We start from the raw sequence: 21,845 nt of genomic DNA on the forward strand, positions 1-21,845 counted from the left end.
TATTTTTTATTTCTGACACAGAGAAGGACGTAAATGGCCAGGTACTTCTTTTTTTAACACCTTATTATGGTGAAAGAATGTAACTAAAAAAACCTTTTCCAAGGACTCAACTATGCACCGCTCAGAGTGAGACTCGAACCCTGGACCTTGGGTCCAAAGGCAAGTTTCATAACACTAGTCCTCCACTCATAACCGCTCAAGTCTCATATGTAAGACCCCTCAGTAAAAAAAATAATTTGAAAATTGAGCTTTTATATAGCACAATATCCACTAAATGTGCTTAAATCGCTTTACAAGGGGTCTCTGGCCAACAGCAATATTTAACATTTAGGACGGGACATGACGTCTGTTAGGTGGTGTTATAATTTTTTCGGACAGAGGCAACGCTGTTAACGGCCAGGTACTCATTTTACACCTGAGTGCGGTGAGAGAATATGAGTAAAGAGCCTTCTCCAAGGACTCAACTATGCGCCGAGTGAGGCTCGAACCCAGGACCTTCCGATCCGAAAGCGAGTGTTATACCACTAGACCACACAGCCGCACAGTAATACTGCTAATATGCCCTATCCATTTTACCAATACCCCCCCCCCCTTTCCTCTTTTCCCACCAATTCCTACTGATAATTGTCAAGTTTATACCGAAAAAATTATCCTGATGATCTTCTGACACCTCTTTCCATTCCACAGATTTCAATACCTGTAAGCGTTATGGTGCTAGTTATCGAGGTATTCCATCCAAGTATGTCCCTCCCAAATGTTCTGGAAGGACGGCTCTTTGTAAAGAGGTCAGTCACAACATTAGATACGAGAATAACTACAAAGATTTAATCATGACATGGAATTTCTTTTTTTTTTTTTCTTTAGTAGACCTTGAGAATCATGGGAATTAAATTATATTGTCATATTTCTCAATTGTTGTTATTCAGCATGTTTATGAACACTCCCTTTTAGAAATAATAAAAAATACGAAGCTCTTATCAGGAAATGGAGAGAAAGATAAAGTGAGTAAATGTGACTCATAAATAAATAGTTACTCCCGTTTTCTTTCTCTCCATTTATTGACTCAATTAGGCACCGCATAGTTTTTGGTCTTATCGGGGGAAAATCTATCTGTAATCTGGAGTTAGGGAACAGCAGGGCAACCAGATCAGGAATTTCCCAGACCTGCCAGGATGTACGATTACACTTTTTGCTAAAAAATACAGTTTTTAGGGTCATAGAATACACTTTTCATTCTGGGAAGGTTGGCAGGTCTCATTTCCCAATCAAATCTGGAGAGGGTTGGCAGGTCTGTAATAAGTAATTTTTGTCATTGCTGCTTTTACCTGAATGATACTTGGGTCCCTTTTCCCACATGTTCGGAGGACTCTTCCTTTGTCACTAGTCTATCACAAAGTACTTTCCGCCAAATCTAACAGATTCAACTACCTTTTCACTGCTGGGTTGAACACTCCCTTTTAGAAATAATAAAAATACGAAGTTCTAATCAGGAAAAATCTACCGGTAATCTGGAGTTAGGGAAGTACAGGGCAACCAGATCAGGGATTTTCCATTGATGCCAAAACTCTGGTTACACCGGAAAAAACTCCGGTCTGGAGAAAAAAAACCACCACCACCACCACACCATCATCATCACTACCACTACCACAACTACCATTGATTTCCCCAATTGAATCTGGAGAGGGTTGGCAGGTCTGTAATTAAGTCTGTCTGGGTGGGGATCCTGACCTCCCATAGCGGGCAGGGAGGTCCATACTGTGTCTTCTATCCCCTTATATCTGTTTTCCAACATGCTTTCTGTCTTCGTCTTGGAATGAGGTTACTTGATTTTGTCCTTGCCCTGGTTGGAGTCTTGGCTGGGAGGGAAACAGTCAAATGCATAGTTATTGTTTTGGAAGATGATATTTTTTCCTTGTAAATCATCTCTCTGTTATGTATTATTATATTTGTCATTTTTAGTGTATAATGTAAGCATTTGAGTGTGTTCCTCTCTGTTGGAATTTGTGCTTGTGTCCGGATGAGACTTATAGGTGATCTCAAACTAAGTACATTGGTGGTATGCTCTTGGAATCTACATCTGATCCCTATTTGTTCCCAGTTCCCCTTTTTCTTACCTTTACTTGGGTGCTTTAATTGTAACTTTAGAACTTTTTACTATTCCATTCTCTTCCTTTTTACTGGCGCTGATATGACCTAAATGTGTTGCAAGCGCCGTAAAACCCTTAAAAACAAAAACAAAACATAATTAAGTCTGTCTGTGTTTGTCATTTGCTGCTTTGCTTTTTCTGAATGTCAACAGGTCCTGAATGATACTTGGGTCTCTTTTCCCACGTGGTCCGAGGACTCTTCCTTTGTCACATCCAGGAAGACTCAGTACGAAGAGAACATTTACAAGTGTGAGGATGAGAGGTTTGAGGTGAGTAGCGGCGGATTTAAAAGAACTTAAGAAGAAAAAAAAACTAGAACTATCTAGGAGTGGAATGGGCTGGATGAACTGGTCATCATGGCACAACACCTAAACGATTTCAAGGCCCGACTGACATGGGCCCGCGCTCAATGAGGACGCCGCTGTAATACAACCAGACCATTGGTTTCTTCAGTGCCAACCATACAGATACAGAAAACCCCCCAAAAAATAGAGCATTTATAAAGCTCAATATCAATTAGGGAGCAGTGTGGCTCAGCGGTACGGTCTTTGCTTCGTACCCAAAAGGTACTGGGTTTGACTACCTGCCTCGTTGTGTGGCTTCGAGCAAGTCACCTCGTTCGTCCTAGCTCACTTTGCTGTGCTGCACTGCGGCTGATGCCTAGGTTATTCCAGTCTTCCCTTGGGATAGACCCTACAGCAACATTTAACATGAAGGACATGACATGACGTCTGTTAGGCGATATTACAATTTTTTGGACAGAGACAACGCTGTTAACAGCCAGGTACTCATTTTACACCTGAGTACGGTGAGAGAATGTGAGTAAAGAACCTTCTCCAAGGACTCAATTATGCGCTGAGCGAGGCTTGAACCCAGGACCTTCCGATCCGAAAGGGAGTGTCATACCACTAGACAACATAGGCGCTGTTTGTATCTCTAAACTGGAAGTAAAAGTTTTTAGTTTGGGTTTTTTTTAAGCTCTTGCCTCTCTATATTTGAATCTACAATTTATTTTGAATTTTTAAGAGATAATGTGAATGGTTAAAATCAAATTCTATTTGAGCACATTTGTGCAAGGTTAGAGAATGTGAGTAAAGAGCCTTTTCCAGGTCTTAACTCACTCAACCCTAACACCGACTATATCCGTATTTTACCCTTGTTACTTTTACCCCATGACTATTTATTTTATTTTTCTGGGACAAAATATAGGCGCAGTATCTAAGCGAGTGTTTTTAGTTTTTGCATGTTAATGAAAGTTGAATAAAACTAGATATCTATGTAACATGCTCATTTTTAATACATTTCTTCCAATTTTGAAAAGTTGCAAAAATCTCTAGGATTGAGTGAGTTAACACTGCATTGCTAAGAGCAAGACTCAAGCAGTGGACCTTCCAATCTGATGGCGAGTGTCATACCACTAGACCACATGACCACAGTGAAAAAAATAAAGTTTCATTTAGTTTTTTTTTTTTTTCTAATTGATTATTATTTTAAGCTTGTGTTAATTTTACAATTACAGAGAGGAACTCCTCCCACAGTGGGCAGGGAGGCACTTGCTGTGTCTTCTATCCCCCTCTGTCTGATTTTCAGTTTGCTTTCTGTCTTTGTCATGGAATGAGATTACTTTGTTTTGTCCTGATCCTGGTCGGGGGTCCTTGGCTGGGAGGGAAACAGTCAAATGAATAGTTAAACATTTGAGTGTATTCCTCCTTAGTGGGATCTTATGCTGGTGTATGGATGAGCAGACCTGCCAACTAGTACGAAAAAATGGTAAAAATACGAATTTTTGGCTTCAACAATAGAAATAAATAGACATTTTTGATTCATTACATTGTGATGAAAAGAAAACGTTGGTGCCACAAAGCATCTATTCAGGGTTTTGAAGGCATATTTAATACTGATAAATGTAAAATATTAATTTGTAAAGTTAATTATAGTGACTTCTATTTCTTCTCTCTGAAAACTAAGATTTTTTTACATTTCAAGTTGGCAGGTCTGGATGAAACTTTAAGATGATCTCAAATTGAGTACGCTGATAGTGAGCTCTTGGAATCTACATCTACTCCCTGTTTGAACTAATTCCTCTTTATCTTACTTTTTCCTCAAGTTCCTTTAATTGTACCTCTAGAATGTGTTTACTATCCAATTTTCTTCCTTTTTTACTGGCGCTGATATGACCTAACTGTGTTGCCATTGCTGTAAAACCGTTTTTCTTATTCATATTTTCTACATCACAAACTTTGAATAATGATCTTTGTTTGATTAATAAGAACATAATGTTGTTTTGTAGTGAGCTTTTTTGAGTTTAAAGAATCAATTTTTTATGCTGGGTAAGCCGGCCATTTTGGGAAAATACTGAAAATGATCGGTAAGGAGAGAGTTAAATTGAAGGGGAAAAAAATACAGAGTTTGGATAATTGTGGCCTTATTAAAATTTTCTTCCTTTTTACTGGCGCTGATATGACCTAACTTAACTGTGTTGCCAGTGCGGTAAAACCCTTAAAAACAAACAAAAACGATCTTCTGTCTTCCACAGTTGGATTATGTGATAGAGAGTAACTATTCCACCATCAAGTCCCTGGAGGCTGTCCTCAAGAAGATGAACCGGATGTCCCAGGACGAAGGTGCCAAGTACAAGCTAGACAACACTCTAGGAGGGACTTCCGAATGTGTCAATAGGAATTCCATAGCCAGGTAGGTTTAAAAAAAAAAAATCTTTTCTTAGAAGAATAAAAAAGAAATGGTTTGGGGTCTAGATCTGAACAAGTGTGTATGAAAAGGTGCCAGACAAAGCAAGAAAGAAAAATAGAAGAAAATAAAATAAACCATCATAAAAAAAATATGTCGTCCTCAACTGGGGATCGAACTTCAGATCTTCTGATTACCAGTCAGACATGCTACCCTTGTTCCGTACAGTCCATGTTAAATAGTTTAAAATTTATGATATCCTCTAAACGTGCTCAAATTGCTTTACAAGGGGTCCCTGGCCAACAGCAACACTTAACATGTAGGATGAGACATGACGCCTGTTAGGCGATATTACAATCTTTTTCGGACAGAGACAACGCTGTTAACAGCCAGATACTCATTTTACACCTGAGTACGGTGAGAGAATGTGAGTAAAGAGCCTTTTCCAAGGAATCAACTATGTGCTGAGCAAGACTCGAATCCAGGACCTTCCGGTGCGAAAGCGAGTGTCATACCACTAGACCGCATAGCCACACGTAACTTGCAGACCTTTCTTGAAATAAGGGTAATTCTACCACCCGTTGATTCAAATGATTATTCATAAAACATGCAAGGGTGTAATGGTGGGTTACTATTTGACGTTGGGAATTGAATTGAATTGCCATTTGGCTGTCATGTTGCCAGATTCATTTGTGTGCACCTACAGACTATTATCATCAAACTGGTTTTGATGGTTACAAATACAATATTATCTAGAAAAATTTCTAGGTGAATACTTAGCCACTAGAAGCTGTGGACTGTAAAAAGTCATGTACAAATATTGAATATAACAATAGATCTTACTTACTTACTTACTTATCCGAACCAGCGACCACCTGAGCTCTAGCCCTTCGGTCTTGTGCCATGACATAGAAGTTAGACGTCTTTTGATAACAAAAGAACAAAATACCAAACCTTTAATGTTTCGGGCTCAAACTAATAGTAGAAAAAGCTCTAAATCTAGATAATATTATATAATAATAATAATAATAATAATAATAATAATAATAATATATCTTTATTGTCCCCAAAAAAGTGGCAATTTGTCATTTGGTTACACATTTATAACAATACAATATTGACATAGACACACTCACACAAGATGCACACTAGTAACATAGTAGTTATTGTAAAAAAAAAAAAAAAATAATAGTCCAAACATACTGCTGTTTTGAATCATGACGGTATTGTGCATTAGGGTGCCCCGTTTCAGCTCTTTGAAAAGTTGGCCGTTCTGAAGTAAGTATGAAATGAGTTATAAGATCCAAGTCAGAATCCAAATATGCTATAGGATCTCGAAATAACTTAAGAACAAAATGATTAAACACAAACGATAGTACAGTAGAATTACTTTAAACCGAAATTTTGGGGACCTTCTAAACCATTTCGGTTTAAAGACATTTTGGTTTAAAGTAAGTTCCCGTGTTGCAATGTTTTTCAAGGGTAGTAACTATTTAAGGAATTTGCTCATTTAATCGTATCATGGGTTTCCCCTTAAATGGAGTTGTTGAATAAATGCCATCTTCGTAACCATTAGTTTAAAAAAAAAAATTTTGTGTGTTTAAAAATATTTTTGGGGGTTTTCGTTTTCAATTCAAAATTGTTGAAAGAGTTAGTTCGGGATGCTGTGTAATCTACATATCTCCGTCTTGATCAACTTTTTTTTCGACTTCACATAGTATTTTGATTTTAAACTCAAACGTGTATGCACAGTGCTTTCTTTTAGACAACTTTTAGTAAAAGCAAAGCTAAAATAAGATCGAAAGTTCTTGTGCGATAATTGATAATGAATGATGCGCAACTACTCAGAGGTGAAGTGAAATGGAAATGAAAAGGCGTGTCAATGCTAAGCTGTCTACTACACATCCCTCTTTTGTTGAAAAGCCATTAGGTTCAAAGGCCTAATTACATAGAACCTCCCCCCCCCCCCCCCCCCCCCTTCACACACGCATTTAAACAAAGTGGAAATGAAATGGCATTTCAATGGTAAGTTGTCTACCCCCCCCCCCCCCCCCCTCCTTATCGTCGTGTTGAAAATCCAGTCAGTTCCAAAGCGCTTGCGTTATTCTACACCCCAACTCCCCCTCTTTCCTCATTTTTCGCCTGTCAGTCACCCACTGTCTTCCTTTTCCAGTCTGTGCGATTGTGGTGTTGGCCAAACCCAAGTGCAGTGATTGAAGTGTTTGCCTACCCATCACCCTCATCTTATACTTACGCTCTGTTTAACATTGCCGGGCATTATTACGTGTGGCCTCCTTCCCGAATTTTTGAAGAAAAATATAGAGAGAAAAAGGGAAGGTGCTCTCAAGTTGTTTCGGTTTAAAGAAAGTCCTGCTTAGAAGTATTTCGGTTCATCGTAAGAATTAGTACAAAGATAATGAAGAAACTCGTACAATTTATTAAATTCTTTGCGGTTTAAGGTATTTTTCGGTTTAGCTTCTTTCGGTTTAAAGTAATTTTACTGTAATTTAATGAAACTTGAATGACAATAAAAGAGAAAAGTTTGATCAGAGGTCTTAGCTTGTTGTTGTTATCAGTTCATGATTTGTGAGAGAGAGGAAGACTCCGCTCACTTCGTCCAAAGCTCCATTCGTCTTTTCGCTCCCTACAATGCCAATAATGTGTAGAATGTCTGTTATCAAGAAAAGCGGGTGCTTGGATGGGAGCATCACCCTTGAATCATATACCTATGATGTTCGCATGGGTGTACGATCCGATAGTGATGTCTTTTCTTCTTCTCTTTACTAGCCTATCCTGCTTCTTTGGTTTGTGATTGTATTTTTGACAGGGGATATTTTTTTTTCTGTAAATCTTCTGCCTGTTTGTTCTTGGTTATTTATAATTTAGCTTATGATATCTTTAGGTTATGATTTTGATTTACATTTGTACTATTTTTGTTAGATTGCTTGTTTTTTTGTTTCAGCGGTCTCTCATATAACCTCAATTGTGTTGGAAGAGACCTAAAGCAACAAACAAACAAAAAAATTATCAAGAAAAGGATTTGAACCTAGAGACGTTGTATCCAGGTTGTAGTTGCTCTATATTTTAAAATTTTTTTTTTCATTTCAATGGCTAGATCCTTTTATGGAAGAGTTTGAATATTTTTTTGGACAACTTCTTTTTTATTCTATTTTTTTTTCAACAGAATATACGGTGAGAAGGCCCATGACATTATTGAAGGTCTGAAGAAAAACCCTGTTGTGGCTGTACCCTTGGTTCTTAGGAGGTAAGTCTGTTCTATCCATTTAAAAACTTGAGCTTGGGCTTTTATATAGCGCAATATCCACTAAACGTGCTCAAAACGCTTTACAAGGGGTCCCTGGCCAACAGCAACACATAACATGTAGGATGAGACATGACGCCTGTCAGGCGATATTACAAATTTTTGGGACAGAGACAACGCTGTTAACGACCAGGTACTCATTTTACTCCTGAGTATGGTGAGAGAATGTGAGTAAAGAGCCTTCTCCAAGGACTCAACTATGCGCCGAGCGAGGCTCGAACCCAGGACCTTCCGATCCGAAAGCGAGTGTCATACCACTAGACCACATAGCCGCACAATTTATCTTTGGTGAAATGCCTTTGTCTATTAGACCAACATCTGAACTAAGAAAATATATATATAAATATATATCCGATATATATATTACTTAAAAAAAAAAATATGTTAAATAGTTGGATGGTGGAAGGTTGTGTGTGTGTGTGTGTGTGTGTGTGTGTGTGTGTGTTGTGAGAGAGAGAGAGAGAGGAGAGTAGAGAGAGAGAGCAAGAAAGAGGTTAGAGAAAAGAGAGAAGAAAGAGGAGATGAGACAGAGAGAGAGAGATAGAGAGAGAGAGAGAGAGAAGAGAGAAGAGAGAGAGAGAGAGAGAGAGAGAGAGAGAGAGAGAGAGAGAGAGAGAGAGAGAGAGAAGAGAGAGAGAGGAGAGAGAGAGAGAGAGAGAGAGAGAGAGAAATTTGAATGGATTGAAGTTATTGTTATGCGCCAAGAGCTTTATTGTATAGAGGATTGGGCGCAATATAAATAAATTTCATTATTATTATTATTATTAGATTAAAAGCTAAGGACGAAGAATGGAGAGAGGCCCAGAAACAGTTCAACAAACTGTGGAAGGAGCAGAACGAAAAGTTTTACCTCAAGTCCCTGGACCACCAGGGGGCCAACTTCAAACAGCACGACATCAAGGCCATCAGGGGGAAGTCACTCTTAAATCAAATTGAAACCGTTTATGATGAGGTAAGTTGTCTCCCTCGACCAAATTTCAATAAATGATTGGTTGACAAACGGTGAAAGCCCCCTCCAGTTATTTTAATTGGGCTTTAGATTGGGTGGCTTTTATATAGCGCAATATCCGCTTAATGTACTCAAAGTGCTTTACAAGGGGTCCCTGGCCAACTACAACACGTAACATGTAGAATGAGACGACGCCTGTCAGGCGATATTACAATTTTTTTTCGGACAGAGACAACGCCGTTAACGCCCAGGTATTCATTTTATACCTGAGTACGGTGAGATAATGTGAGTAAAGAGCCTTTTCCAAGGACTCAACTATGCGCTGAGCGAGGCTCGAACCCAGGACCTTCCGATCCGAAAGCGAGTGTCATACCACAAGACCACATAGCCGCACAAGGATTAAATAAGGATTTATTCTTGTGAATTTTTTATTTATTTATTTTTTTTTTGGGTTAAGATCACAGGTTCTGGGTGGGGTCTTTTGAGGCACTACCTTTGTCTTCCATCCCCCTATATCTATTTTCCAACTTGCTGTCTGTTTATGTCTTGGAATGAGAGTACTTGCTGCTGGTCCTGCCCCCCCCCCCCCCCCCCCCCCCAAAAAAAATAAAAAAATAAAAAAATAAATGAATGAAAATTATAATAATAATAACCCACCAAAAAAAAAAACAACAAAGGTCACAGGTTGAACTCATAAAGAATTAATATAAAAAGAAGTAATCCACCAGTGCCGTAGAGCTCATGGAGCCAGAGTTTATCCTGATTTCTATAGCACTATAGTGACAATAGTATGAAAATATACTGTTACGGGAGAGATAAGTTAATAAAAGAATGATAATTTTGAGATCTGATTCAACAATTTCACCACTCTCAGCTGATGATGATGTTGATAATGTTGATAAAAAAATAAGTAAATAAAATCCCCTGTATTCATCCCCAAGGAGAAATTTGTCTTTAGGGTCTATTCCAAGAGAAGACTGGAATAACCCAGGCATCAGCCGCAGTGTAGCGCTGTAAAGTGAGCTAGGGCGAGATGACTTGCTCAAGGCCACACAATAAGGATGGATAGTCGAACTTTGATGATGGTGATTGTATTTTTACTTTTTTTCTTGTTCCTTTTCCTAGAGAGCTGATTATGAAGAGAGCACCCCTCAGGGTCCAATGTTGTCATATTCATATGAAAACCGTTCTCTGATAGAAGACGCTGCCAAACTTATCATACATCACGTCAAAAGACAAACAGGTAAGGTTGATGTTTGTGATGACAGAGTTTGTGGTTCTATGTTGTACAACCCGAATGGAGACTATTGTTTTTTTTAAAGGCTTCTCTCATAGAATTTATTATTTGATCTCCTGTCATCTGATATCTTTATCTTTTTTTGTTTATCATTATTTCCCTACTTACTGAAAGTTCAGTTGGTAGAGCACAAGAAATGAAGTGAGTAGGAAAGTGCCAGAAGACAACAGAGAATAAAAATTTCGGGGCGGTGATGGGGGCTCGAATCCGCGATCTTACTGGTATGACACCTTTGCCTGGCTGGGGAGATCGTGACTCTACCGTATGAACTATCCACGACCCCAAAAAAGGTCGCTTTTAACCTTTGTCTTATTAGAGCCTTCTCTTCCCGACTTCTTGAGGTCACGGGTTCAACACACTCAAACGGTGCGAAGTTAGTTGGTCAGCATTTAAGCTTAATAGCCAATATTCTCAACACAAACATATAACATAGAAACGATTGAGACATTGAGTATGCTCCGGTATTTGGGGTGAATTTTTCTTTAGAGCACTCATTTTAAAATTACTAAATTTTGACTTCAATATCAGAACGTCACGAGTATTTATAAAACATTAAAATTTATCGAAAATGAAAGTTGGTGCCGGGCTACATAATTGTGATAGTAAATTGTTGATCTATAAAGTTAACTATAGTGGCTACTATTTTTTAAATATCTCATGAGAAGTATGAATTTTTACGTTTTCAATTAAGTTTTCAAGTAGGCAGGTGTATAAAAATCAGTGACTGGTATCATCAATATAATGAATCTGATAACAAACATTGTATTGGCCCATGAGAGAAATCGAACAATATAATACAGGGTTGCCAATTTTCTGTATATATTTACGGAATTCAATACGTTATATAAACTCTCAGTATATTTTCCAATCATCTGCTCAACGGAAGAAGGTAAGTAAACATAAATAAGCCCTTTATTCATCCCCATGGGGAAATTTGTCTTTGGGTCTATTCCAAGTGAAGACTGGAATAACCCAGGCATAAGCCACAGAGCAGCGCCGCAAAGTGAGCTAGGGCGAGGTGACTTGCTCAAGGCCACACCGCGCGGCGGGTGATCGAACTCGGTACCTTTTGGGTACGAAGCAAAGGCCGTACCGCTGAGCCACGCTGTCCCACTACTGTACAAAAAGTCTATTTACAAGTTCAGTGCTCAGAAAGGGGTCTGGTCTGTCAGTGTGTTTGTGTAAAAAGTTCCGTTAATTTTTGGCTCCTGGATTGGCAACCATGATAATATAAGAGTGCGGTTGTCATTGGAAAGGAGCAAAGAAAATTATTGCATTGTCGCATCCTATACAGTTGGGAGTGGCCAGGGAAGTCTGAAAGTTTGAAATACGCTTCAACAGTCGTGACATCACTTCCCTCGTAATGACGCATGGTAACTTAGTAAGTGGCTCTAAACTATCGGAACAATGGTGGACGCCCTTATGAAATATTTCTCCGAAGAGCATAAAAGCGTATCCAGAGGGGAAAAAACATTATAAATATGATTATGTTTTGACTTTTACACATTCTGATCACAAGACATATGAAAAGTTCTAGCCAGCATGGAGAATAAAAATTACAAATTTTCTATGTTTAGAAGATGGCCGCCATTACTGAGCGACGTGACAGACTATTGAATCCAATTGGTTGGAAATTTGAAACTTCGGTCTGAAATTGATTGGGAAGGGCCCTTGACAATCGGAAAGACCTCTTGATGGTCGGTAAAATGAACAGATAATGAAGATCTGTCAGTAAAAATGTGAAATAAAAATTCATTTAAGTAAGAAACCGAAGGAACTGGGCACAGTGGCACAGCGATTTGCCTAGTCACCCCAGTCAGAGTGTAAACATCTGTCTTAAACACAGCCTAAGAGAGAATGACTCCACTATACAAAGGAAAGTATTGGACTGGAACCCTCAGGGCAGAAGATCAAGGGGAAGGCCACGAGGAACATGGAGAAGAATTAAAGAAGCTGATATACAGAGAAGTGATAAGACATAAGAACGAGATAAAAAAGTTAGCTCAGGATAGAGGATGGAAACTGTTACCTTGACCCAGGGTGAAAAAGGCAATGATGATGATGATGATGAATTTCAATTGTAATGCAAAAGGATATTCATTGAATTTCCTTGTTATAACAATAAGCCAATGTAGAAAATGGTAGGGGTTGCCTGAAGCCGGTGATCGTAAAATACTAACGAAAGAGTGAAAATGGAGAGGCTTCGTATGGGAACAAAACAGACAATGGACGTTTCGGGTACAAACCCTTCGTCAGCACAACAGTACACAAATAAACGTGGAAAACAAATAAAATATTATTTTATTTGTGTACTGTTGTGCTGACGAAGGGTTTGTACCCGAAAGGTCCATTGTCTGTTTTGTTCCCATACGAAGCCTCTCCATTCTCACTCTTTCGTTAACAATAAAACCAATGTTTTGTTTCTCACCCAGGTATAGATAAAGAGACCAAATGTCGCATCAAACAGCTCATGGGGTTCCTGACCTCCCATAGTGGGCAGGGGGTACATACTGTTCTTCTATCCCCTTATATCTGTTTTCCAACATGCTTTCTGTCTTTGTCTTGGAATGAGATTACTTGGTTTTGTCCTGGTCCTGGCCAGATCCCTGGCTGAGAGGGAAACAGTCGAATGTATAGTTAGTTTTGGGAGATGATATTTTTTTCATTGTAAATCATCTCTCTGTTATGCACTGTGTTATGCTTTCTTTATTTATATATGATTTGTAAAACATTTGAGTGTGTTCCTCTTAGCGGGGACCTGTGCTTGTGTCTGGATGAGACTTTTAGTGATCTCAAACTAAGTACTTTGATAGAGTACTTTTGGAATTACACCTGTTTCTAATTTGAACCAATTCCCCTTTGTCTCACCTTTTCTTTTGTGCTTTAATTGTAATTCTAGAACTTTTTACTATCCCATTTTCTTCCTTTTTACTGGTGCTGATATGACCTTAATGTGTTGCAAGCGCTGTAAAACCCTTAAAATAAAAACAAAAAACAATCCATTTTCACTCTTTCGTTAACAATAAACCAATGATTGTTTTTCTTTCATCGTCATTATAGTAAAAACCAAATTGTCGCATCAAACAATTATCAAACTGTTTGATACCGACCTATTTTGCGGTCCGATGGGGTGACATAAAACATACGACGGAGACACTTGGGAAGGTCATAATTTGTGTATTTCAATGCTCAAAGGTTTACGGCTGTCCTTGAATCAATAGACAACAAATTTAACAATGTATGGACAAATGAGTTAAATTAGCAATTAGATTAAATTTCGAAAACACAACCTTTAACAACCCAGGTACATTACACCTATATCTGTGATAATGTGGAAAGTTTTCAAGACATTCATGAATATGCTGAGACCGAGGCTCGAACCAGGACCATACCTTAGAAATATGACATTTTGAGAAAATAGCAAAATAACTTCCCGTTTTTCACACTTTCTCACTATCTGTACCATTTTCGACTGTGTTTTTTGTGCCTTTATAGTCTACTTTACGAATTTGGACTTCAACTATATATTTCTCGGATAATTAAAAATAATTTTCCACCAAAATCTCAAAATCAATTTTTCGAAGGATTTTCCTAATAATTAGACCCAAACCGCCCCTTAACAATAAACCAATGTTTTGTTTCTTACCCAGGTATAGATAAAGAGACCAAATGTCGCATCAAACAGCTCATCAAACAGTTTGTACCCGACCTATTCTTCGCTCCGAGGGAGAACTCAGCGATGACGACGGAGACCTTGGGGAAGGTCAGTAGATTGTAGTGTATTTCATGTAAAAAAAAAAAAAATGAGCTTTTATATAGCGCAATATCTACTAAACGTGCTCAAAGTGCTTTACAGCGTTCCCTGGCCAACAGCAACATTTAACATGTAGGACGGGACATGTAAAAGTCACCTTCTAGGCGATATTACAATTTTTTTTCGGACAGATACAACGCTGTTAACGGCCAGGTACTCATTTTACACCTGAGTACGGTGAGAGAATGTGAGTAAAGAGCCTTCTCCTAGGACTCAACTATGCGCCGAGCGAGGCTCGACCCCAGGACCTTCCAATCTGAAAGCGAGTGTCATACCACTAGACCACATCAATGTGTCAGTTATATATGCAATGTGTACTGGATATGATGATATGTCGATGTCAAGTGCCAGAGAGCGATTTGATTGGAACTAGGCACTTTATAGATTCATTACATTATTATGATTGTGATCCGTTAATCTAAGGGAAAACACATATCTGTTAGGCTGAGGGAAAAGTTTAATCTGATAATTTAAACTGAGGGAAAAAATATATCTATTATATCTCTTGGAAAAAACAGATCTGTTAGTCTGAGGGAAAAAATAGATCTGTTAGTTTGAGGGAAAAAATAGATCTGTTAGTCTGAGGGGAACACAAAATAGATCTGTTAGTCTGAGGGAAAAAAATAGATCTGTTAGTCTGAGGGAAAAAAATAGATCTGTTAGTCTGAGGGGAACACAAAATAGATCTGTTAGTCTGAGGGGAAAAAAATAGATCTGTTAGTCTGAGGGGAACACAAAATAGATCTGTTAGTCTGAGGGATAAAAATAGATGTTAGTCTGAGGGAAAAAAATAGATCTGTTAGTCTGAGGGGAACACAAAATAGATCTGTTAGTCTGAGGGAAAAAAATAGATCTGTTAGTCTGAGGGAAAGAAATAGATCTGTTAGTGTGAGGGAAAAAAATAGATCTGTTAGTCTGAGGGAAAAAAATAGATCTGTTAGTCTGAGGGGAACACAAAATAGATCTGTTAGTCTGAGGGAAAAAAAATAGATCTGTTAGTCTGAGGGAAAAAAATAGATCTGTTAGTCTGAGGGAAAAAAATAGATATGTTGGTTTGAGGGAAAAAAATAGATCTATTAAATCTGAGAGGAAAAAATAGATCTGTTAGTCTGAGGGAAAAAAAATAAATCTTTTTACTATCCCATTTTCTTCCTTTCTTCTGGTGCTGATATGACCTCAATGAGGCGTAAGTGCTGTAAAACCATTAAAAACAAACTGTGCGGCTATGTGGTCTTGTGGTAAGACACTCGCTTTCGGATCGGAAGGTCCTGGGTTCGAGCCTCGCTCGGCGCATAGTTGAGTCCTTGGAAAAGACTCTTTACTCACATTCTCTCACCGTACCCGGGTGTAAAATGAGTACCTGACCGTGAACAGCGTTGTCTCTGTCCGAAAAATTGTAATATCGCCCAACAGGTGTCATGTCTCGTCCTACGTGTTAAGTGTTGCTGTTGGCCAGGGACCCCTTGTAAAGCGCTTTGAGCACGTTTAGTGGATATTGCGCTATATAAAAGCTCATTTAAATTTTTAAAAAATTTAAATACCTTTTGTCACAGAAGCCTATTACCATTTCATTTGTTTTTTCTCTCCTTGCCATCAGACATGGATCAAGACGAGGAGGAAAGCAATTCTTCAGCTGTTCGAAACTCAGATAATTTGAGAGGGGGAGGAAGGGGAGAGAGGAATGCAGTTACAATCAACGGAAGTGGAGGAGGAGGAGGGGGTGGAGGGAAGAAAGATGGAAGGAACGGGATGAAAGACGAAGCCAGGAGGTCGCCGCTCACTGTCAAAAAGGAAGAGGAAGATTCCGTCAATGGAGACGGGGAAGATGGAGAGAAGAAAACGGAGGAGGAGGAGAATTTGTTGGGAGACCAGGTCAGTACCGACAGCGATTTTAGTTTTCCCTATTGTGTCTTTTTAAAAATAGGAAAAAGATACTGTTAATCAGTTAATTAATGTTTATATATTTATCATGTTACTAATAATTACTTTTATTATTGATACATTTATATGTTAGTGATTTATTTCTTATTAATTGATTCTGGGTGGGGATCCTGACCTCCCATAGAGGGCAGGGGGGTACATACTGTGTCTTCTATCCCCTTATATCTGTTTTCCAGCATGCTTTCTGTCTTTGTCTCGGAATGAGATTACTTGGCTTTGTCCTGCCTCCTGGCCGGAGTCCTAGCTGGGAGGGAAACAGTCAAATGCATAGTTATTGTTTTGGGAGATGATATTTTTTTCCTTGTAAATCATCTGTCTGTTTTGTATTATTATTCTTATTTTGAATGTATAATGTAACCATTTGAGTGTGTTCCTCTTTGTTGGATTTTGTGCTTGTGTCTGGATGAGACTTGTAGGTGATTTCAAACTAAGTACATTGGTGGTATGCTCTTGGAATCTACATCTGAACCCTATTTGTTCTCAGTTCCCCTTTGTCTTACTTTTTCTTGGGTGCTTTAATTGTAATTCTAGAACTTTTTACTATCCCACTTTCTTCCTTTTTACTGGCGCTGATATAACCTATATGTGTTGCAAGCGCCGTAAAACCCTTAAAAACAAAAAACATTATTAATTGATTATCTCATTTTAAAATTGTATTGAAAAGCGCTTTGAGCACAATAGTGGATATTGTACTACATAAATGCTCTCAGTTTTTGGGGGGTTTTTAAATTTTTTTTATTTTATTGTGCATTTTTTTGGATGTTATTTTCTATGTGTTCCTTCAGAGCCGTTAGGCCCATAGAACTGAAGTTTATCCCGGTTTCTATAGCATGAAACGGTCAATAGCAATCGCTTGCTACACTTTCGATAGGATGCTAGTCTATTGCAAAATACTTTCCACCAGATTTGACAAACCCATCTACCCAGTAACTGCTGGGTGAACAGGGGGGGAGAGGAGTATGTGGAGAGTTAGAAATAATGTGCATTGCTTGTCATTCCTCACATACCTTTTTCTTCTTTTTTTTTTTTAATGAAAATTTTTTGGTCATTGAATTTGAATTACCTTTTTCTCTTTTTTCTCTCTCAAAGGACAACTACACATTGATGTTGTGTAATACAATGTGGTAAAAAAAAATCAAAAAAAAATCGAGCTCTTATATAGCGCAATATCCACTAAATGTGCTCAAAGCGCTTTACAAGGGGTCCCTGGTCAACAGCAACATATAACATGCAGGACGAGACATGGCGCCTGTTAGGCGATATTACAATTTTTCGGACAAAGACAACGCTGTTAACGGCCAGGTACTCATTTTACACCTGAGTACGGTGAGAGAATGTGAGTAAAGAGCCTTTTCAAAGGACTCAACTATGCGCCGAGCGCGATGCTCGAACCCAGGACCTTCAGATCCGAAAGCGAGTGTCATACCACTAGACCACATAGCCGCACATATTCCTACACCTCCATTGAATTTGAATTACCTTTATTTCTCTTTTTTTCTCTCAATGGACAACTACACATTGATGATGTGTAATACAACGTGTTACATATTCCTACACCTCCATTGAATTTGAATTACCTTTATTACTTTTTTTTTCCAAAGGACAACTACACATTGATGATGTGTAATACAACGTGGTACATATTCCTACGCCTCCACCACATCCTGTGTGCTCGTTTACTCAAGGTATACACGCTGACACAGAAGTTGATACAGGAGGAGTCTCTCACCAAGAAGGAAAGGAAAGAATCGGTTGCTCTGGCCCTTAAATTGAGAACCCCTTGTAAGTTGGATGTATTAAAATGAATTAATAAATTTCCCGAATGTCGTACCACAAGACCACATAGTCACACAAGAATCGGAGTTGGAAAAATTTTTTGTTTTTTTTTGTTTGTAAAATTTTAATTAATTAATTTATTTATTTATTTATTTATTTATTTATTTATTTATTTATTTATTTATTTATTTATTTATTTATTTATTTATTGTATTTTACTTGGTCCCAATTTTAAAATTTGCTGACGACACTGCCCTTCAAGGGTTAATATTTAAAGATGATGAAACGGCATACAGATCTGAGATCGACAGATTTGTTGGTTGGTGTGAAGATAACTCCCTGAAATTAAATGTAGGAAAAACCAAAGAAATGATTTTTGATTTTAGAAAGAACACAAATTCCTTCAGTCCGCTCAAAATTAACAATCAAGCTTTTGAGCAAGTTTCGGTTTACAAATATTTGGGTATTTTAATTGACAATAAATTGCAGTGGGATTTACAAACCGATGCTGTTATCTCTAAATTGAACAAAAGAATGTATTTTATTAGGAAATTTTCAGACTTTGACATAGACAAAACGTTATGCACCCTATTTTTTATATATCCATTTTGGAGACCGTAATTACTTTTTGTATTACAGCATGGTGTGGAAATGCCAGTATTTGCGACATTAAGAAAATTGATCGGATAATTGATAAAGACAGGAGTTATACTCACCCAATTTCCAATGTGGAAGAACTGTTCAAGAGATTTTATCTAAGTAAAATGGAGAAAGTTATGAAGGATGGCGATCACCCCTTTCACAAATATATTATGTTCTCCATGAGGAGTCGTCGCCTTATATCTATAAAAACAAAGACAACACGTCACCTTAATTCATTTTTGCCACATGGTGTTCAAATTTTTAACGCCCGACTGTGATTTAAATTAAATACTATCTTTTAAATATACACACACAAGTTCGGACTAGAGGCCAGAGGTATGGCCTATCTCAAGTTATCAAATTAATATATAAAGTGTTGCTATTGGTTCTTGGTTATATTTTTACATTTTTGTGCATTTGCATATATATATATATATATATACATTGTCCCCATAGATTCTCAACTTTGTGTTTATACATTTTCATGCATGCCTTGTCTGTAAACGAATTTCCATTTTTTTTTGATGAATAAAGTATACCTTATCTTATCTTATCTCTTATCTTACAGTGGAGGTTGACGTTGAGGACTATTATTCCTACTTTCTGGACATGGTGATGGCGGTGCTGGACGGAAACCTGGAGAGTAGCCAGTATGAAGACACCATGCGCGAGATGTATGGAATACAGGCTTACCAGTTCTTCACCATGGACAAAGTGGTCCAAAATATGGTCCGACAGGTCAGTTTTTTTTTTACAAGTTTGTTGTCAGTTCTGTTCATCCATCCATCAGTTTATCACTTCAACCGTTTCTTCGTCCATCCATCTGTCATTTGCTTTTGTCTCTTACCCACCCATAACATTTGGCCATCCATCCACCTATCCATCCATCCATCCAACCAACCACCCATTCCATCCACCTATCCATCCATCCACCTATCCATCCATCCATCCCCCTCCCCCCCCCCAACCATCTATCCTTCCAACCATCTATCCACCCATCCATCCATCCATCCCGTCCATCCATCCATCCACCTATCCATCCATCCATCCAACCATCCATCCATCCACTCACCCCTCCATTCATCCATCCATCCACCTATCCATCCATCCATCCATCCATCCATCCATCCATCCATCCAACCAACCACCCATTCACCCATCCATCATCCATCCATCCATCCAACCAACCATCCACCTATCCATCCATCCATCCAACCAACCACCCATTCATCCATCCATCCATCCATCCATCCATCCATCCATCCACCTATCCATCCATCCAACCAACCACCCATTCATCCATCCATCCATCCATCCATCCATCCATCCATCCATCCATCCATCCAACCAACCAACCACCCATCCATCCATCCATCCCATCCATCCATCCATCCATCCCTTCATCATCCATCCATCCATCCATCCATCCATCCATCCATCCATCCATCCATCCATCCATCCATCCATCCACTCACCCCTCCATCCATCCATCCATCCATCCATCTGTCCATCCCTCCCTCCATCCATCAGTACATCCATCCATTCATTGAGCCTTACTGTAAATCTGCATTTAATATTTCAATCTTCCTGTCTCATTTTATTTATCCATTCACCCATATAACAATCAATTAATTCTTCCATATTTCTACCTTCCACCCATCTACCTATTATTGTCTATCAGTCTATCTTTCAAGCCCCCCCCCCCCCCCCCCCCCCCTCTCCCCAAATCCATTCATTCATCCATTATCCATTTCCACTTTCCACACACAACTCAGGTTCAGCACCTTGTCATAGACGAATTTCCATACCAACTGTATGAGGAGCATCCATCCATCCATCTATTCATCTATCCATCCATCCATCCATCCATTAATCCAGCTATCCTTCTGTACATCTACATTTAATATTTCAATCGTCCTGTCTCATTTTATTCATCCATTCTCCCATTCATCAATCTTCCTTATTTTATTCATCCATTCTCCTATCTGTCCATCCATATATATATATATTATCCACCAATCTATCTTTCAACCAACCCCCCCCCCCCCCCCCTCCCCCCCTCTCCTTATCCACCCATTCACCCATTATCCATTTTCACTTTCCACACACATTTCAGGTTCAGCACCTTGTCATAGACGAGCTTCCATACCGCCTGACCAAACTTTACGAGGAGCAAAGAAACAAAGGTGGGGCAGGTGGCCGTTGGGCCACGCTTCACCAGCGGGCCACTTTGGAACAGGCGTACTTGCGTCAGGCTGAGACCATCCTTGGGGATGAAAGCCCCTTTAAAGTAGTCATTGTAAGTTCAACTCACTTCTCTTTTCCTTTTCTTGATTCAATTTTCTCAACGTTGTTGATGTTGGGAACTCCAGGGCTAAAGGAACTAGTGGAACCCCCCCCCCCCCCCCCCCCCCCCAAAAAAAAAAAAAAAAAAAACAACAAAAAAACAAATTGAACATTTATAGATTGCAATATCCACTAGTAGTAGTAGGGTCGTGTGGTCTTCACACCTCCAAGTGTGACTCATTCAGCCATTTGATGTAGTCGTCATCAGCTTTGTGGATAGCAGGATAGCCGCCCTCTATGGATGTTGATGGACAGTGAAGTACCACATGGTCGATGTCCTGATTTGGAGCGTTACAGGCTTGGCATGTTGGTGTTGTTATATAGCCCCATTTGTGGAGATTAGATGCTGTTAAACATGCTATTCGCTTTACAAGGGGTCCCTAGCCAACAGCAACACTTAACATGTAGGACGAGACATGAAGCCTGTTAGGCAATATTACATTATTTTTCAGACAGAGACAACGCGGTTAATGGCCAGGTACTAATTTTGACACATGAGTACGACGAGAGAATGGGAGTTAAAAGAGTATTTTCCAAGGAGTCAGCTATGCGCGCTCAGTGCAGCACAGAAACTCGACCTCTGGACCAAGTTTGAAAGTGAGTGCCATACAAAAAGACCACATAGCCGCGTGTGGGAAGACGGGATGGAAAGCATGAAGAATCAATGGTAGCTTAACTCACTCAATCCTAGAGATTTTTGCTACTTTTCAAAATTGGAAAAAAAATGTATTAAAAATGAGCATGTGCAGATATTTTTTTATTCAACTACCATTCACATGTAAAAATTAAGAACATTAGCTTTGATACCATGCCTTTAATTTGTCTCAGAAAAATGTATGTAATAAATAGGCATGGGGTAAAAGTAACCCTGGGTAAACGACGGGTATAGTCGATGTCAGGGTTGAGGGAGTTAATTATGAGAA

General features: G+C 38.8%; 1 protein-coding gene across 1 annotated transcript in view; it reads left to right on the forward strand.

The window, feature by feature from the left end:
* LOC144960584 (paired amphipathic helix protein Sin3a-like) overlaps positions 1 to 21,845 on the forward strand; it is a 71,644-nt gene that overhangs the window by 41,539 nt on the left and 8,260 nt on the right. The window contains 12 exon segments of the mRNA XM_078893805.1: positions 688 to 785; positions 2,300 to 2,416; positions 4,684 to 4,841; positions 8,020 to 8,100; positions 8,926 to 9,109; positions 10,232 to 10,349; positions 14,054 to 14,166; positions 15,815 to 15,843; positions 15,846 to 16,089; positions 17,760 to 17,940; positions 19,145 to 19,314; positions 20,693 to 20,875. Coding sequence (XP_078749931.1) covers positions 688 to 785; positions 2,300 to 2,416; positions 4,684 to 4,841; positions 8,020 to 8,100; positions 8,926 to 9,109; positions 10,232 to 10,349; positions 14,054 to 14,166; positions 15,815 to 15,843; positions 15,846 to 16,089; positions 17,760 to 17,940; positions 19,145 to 19,314; positions 20,693 to 20,875 — 1,676 coding nt within the window.

This window comes from Berghia stephanieae, chromosome 15, assembly GCF_034508935.2.
Source record: "Berghia stephanieae isolate SIO BIC M18660-M18661 chromosome 15, UCSD_Bste_1.3, whole genome shotgun sequence".
NCBI classification, from domain to species: domain Eukaryota; kingdom Metazoa; phylum Mollusca; class Gastropoda; order Nudibranchia; family Aeolidiidae; genus Berghia; species Berghia stephanieae.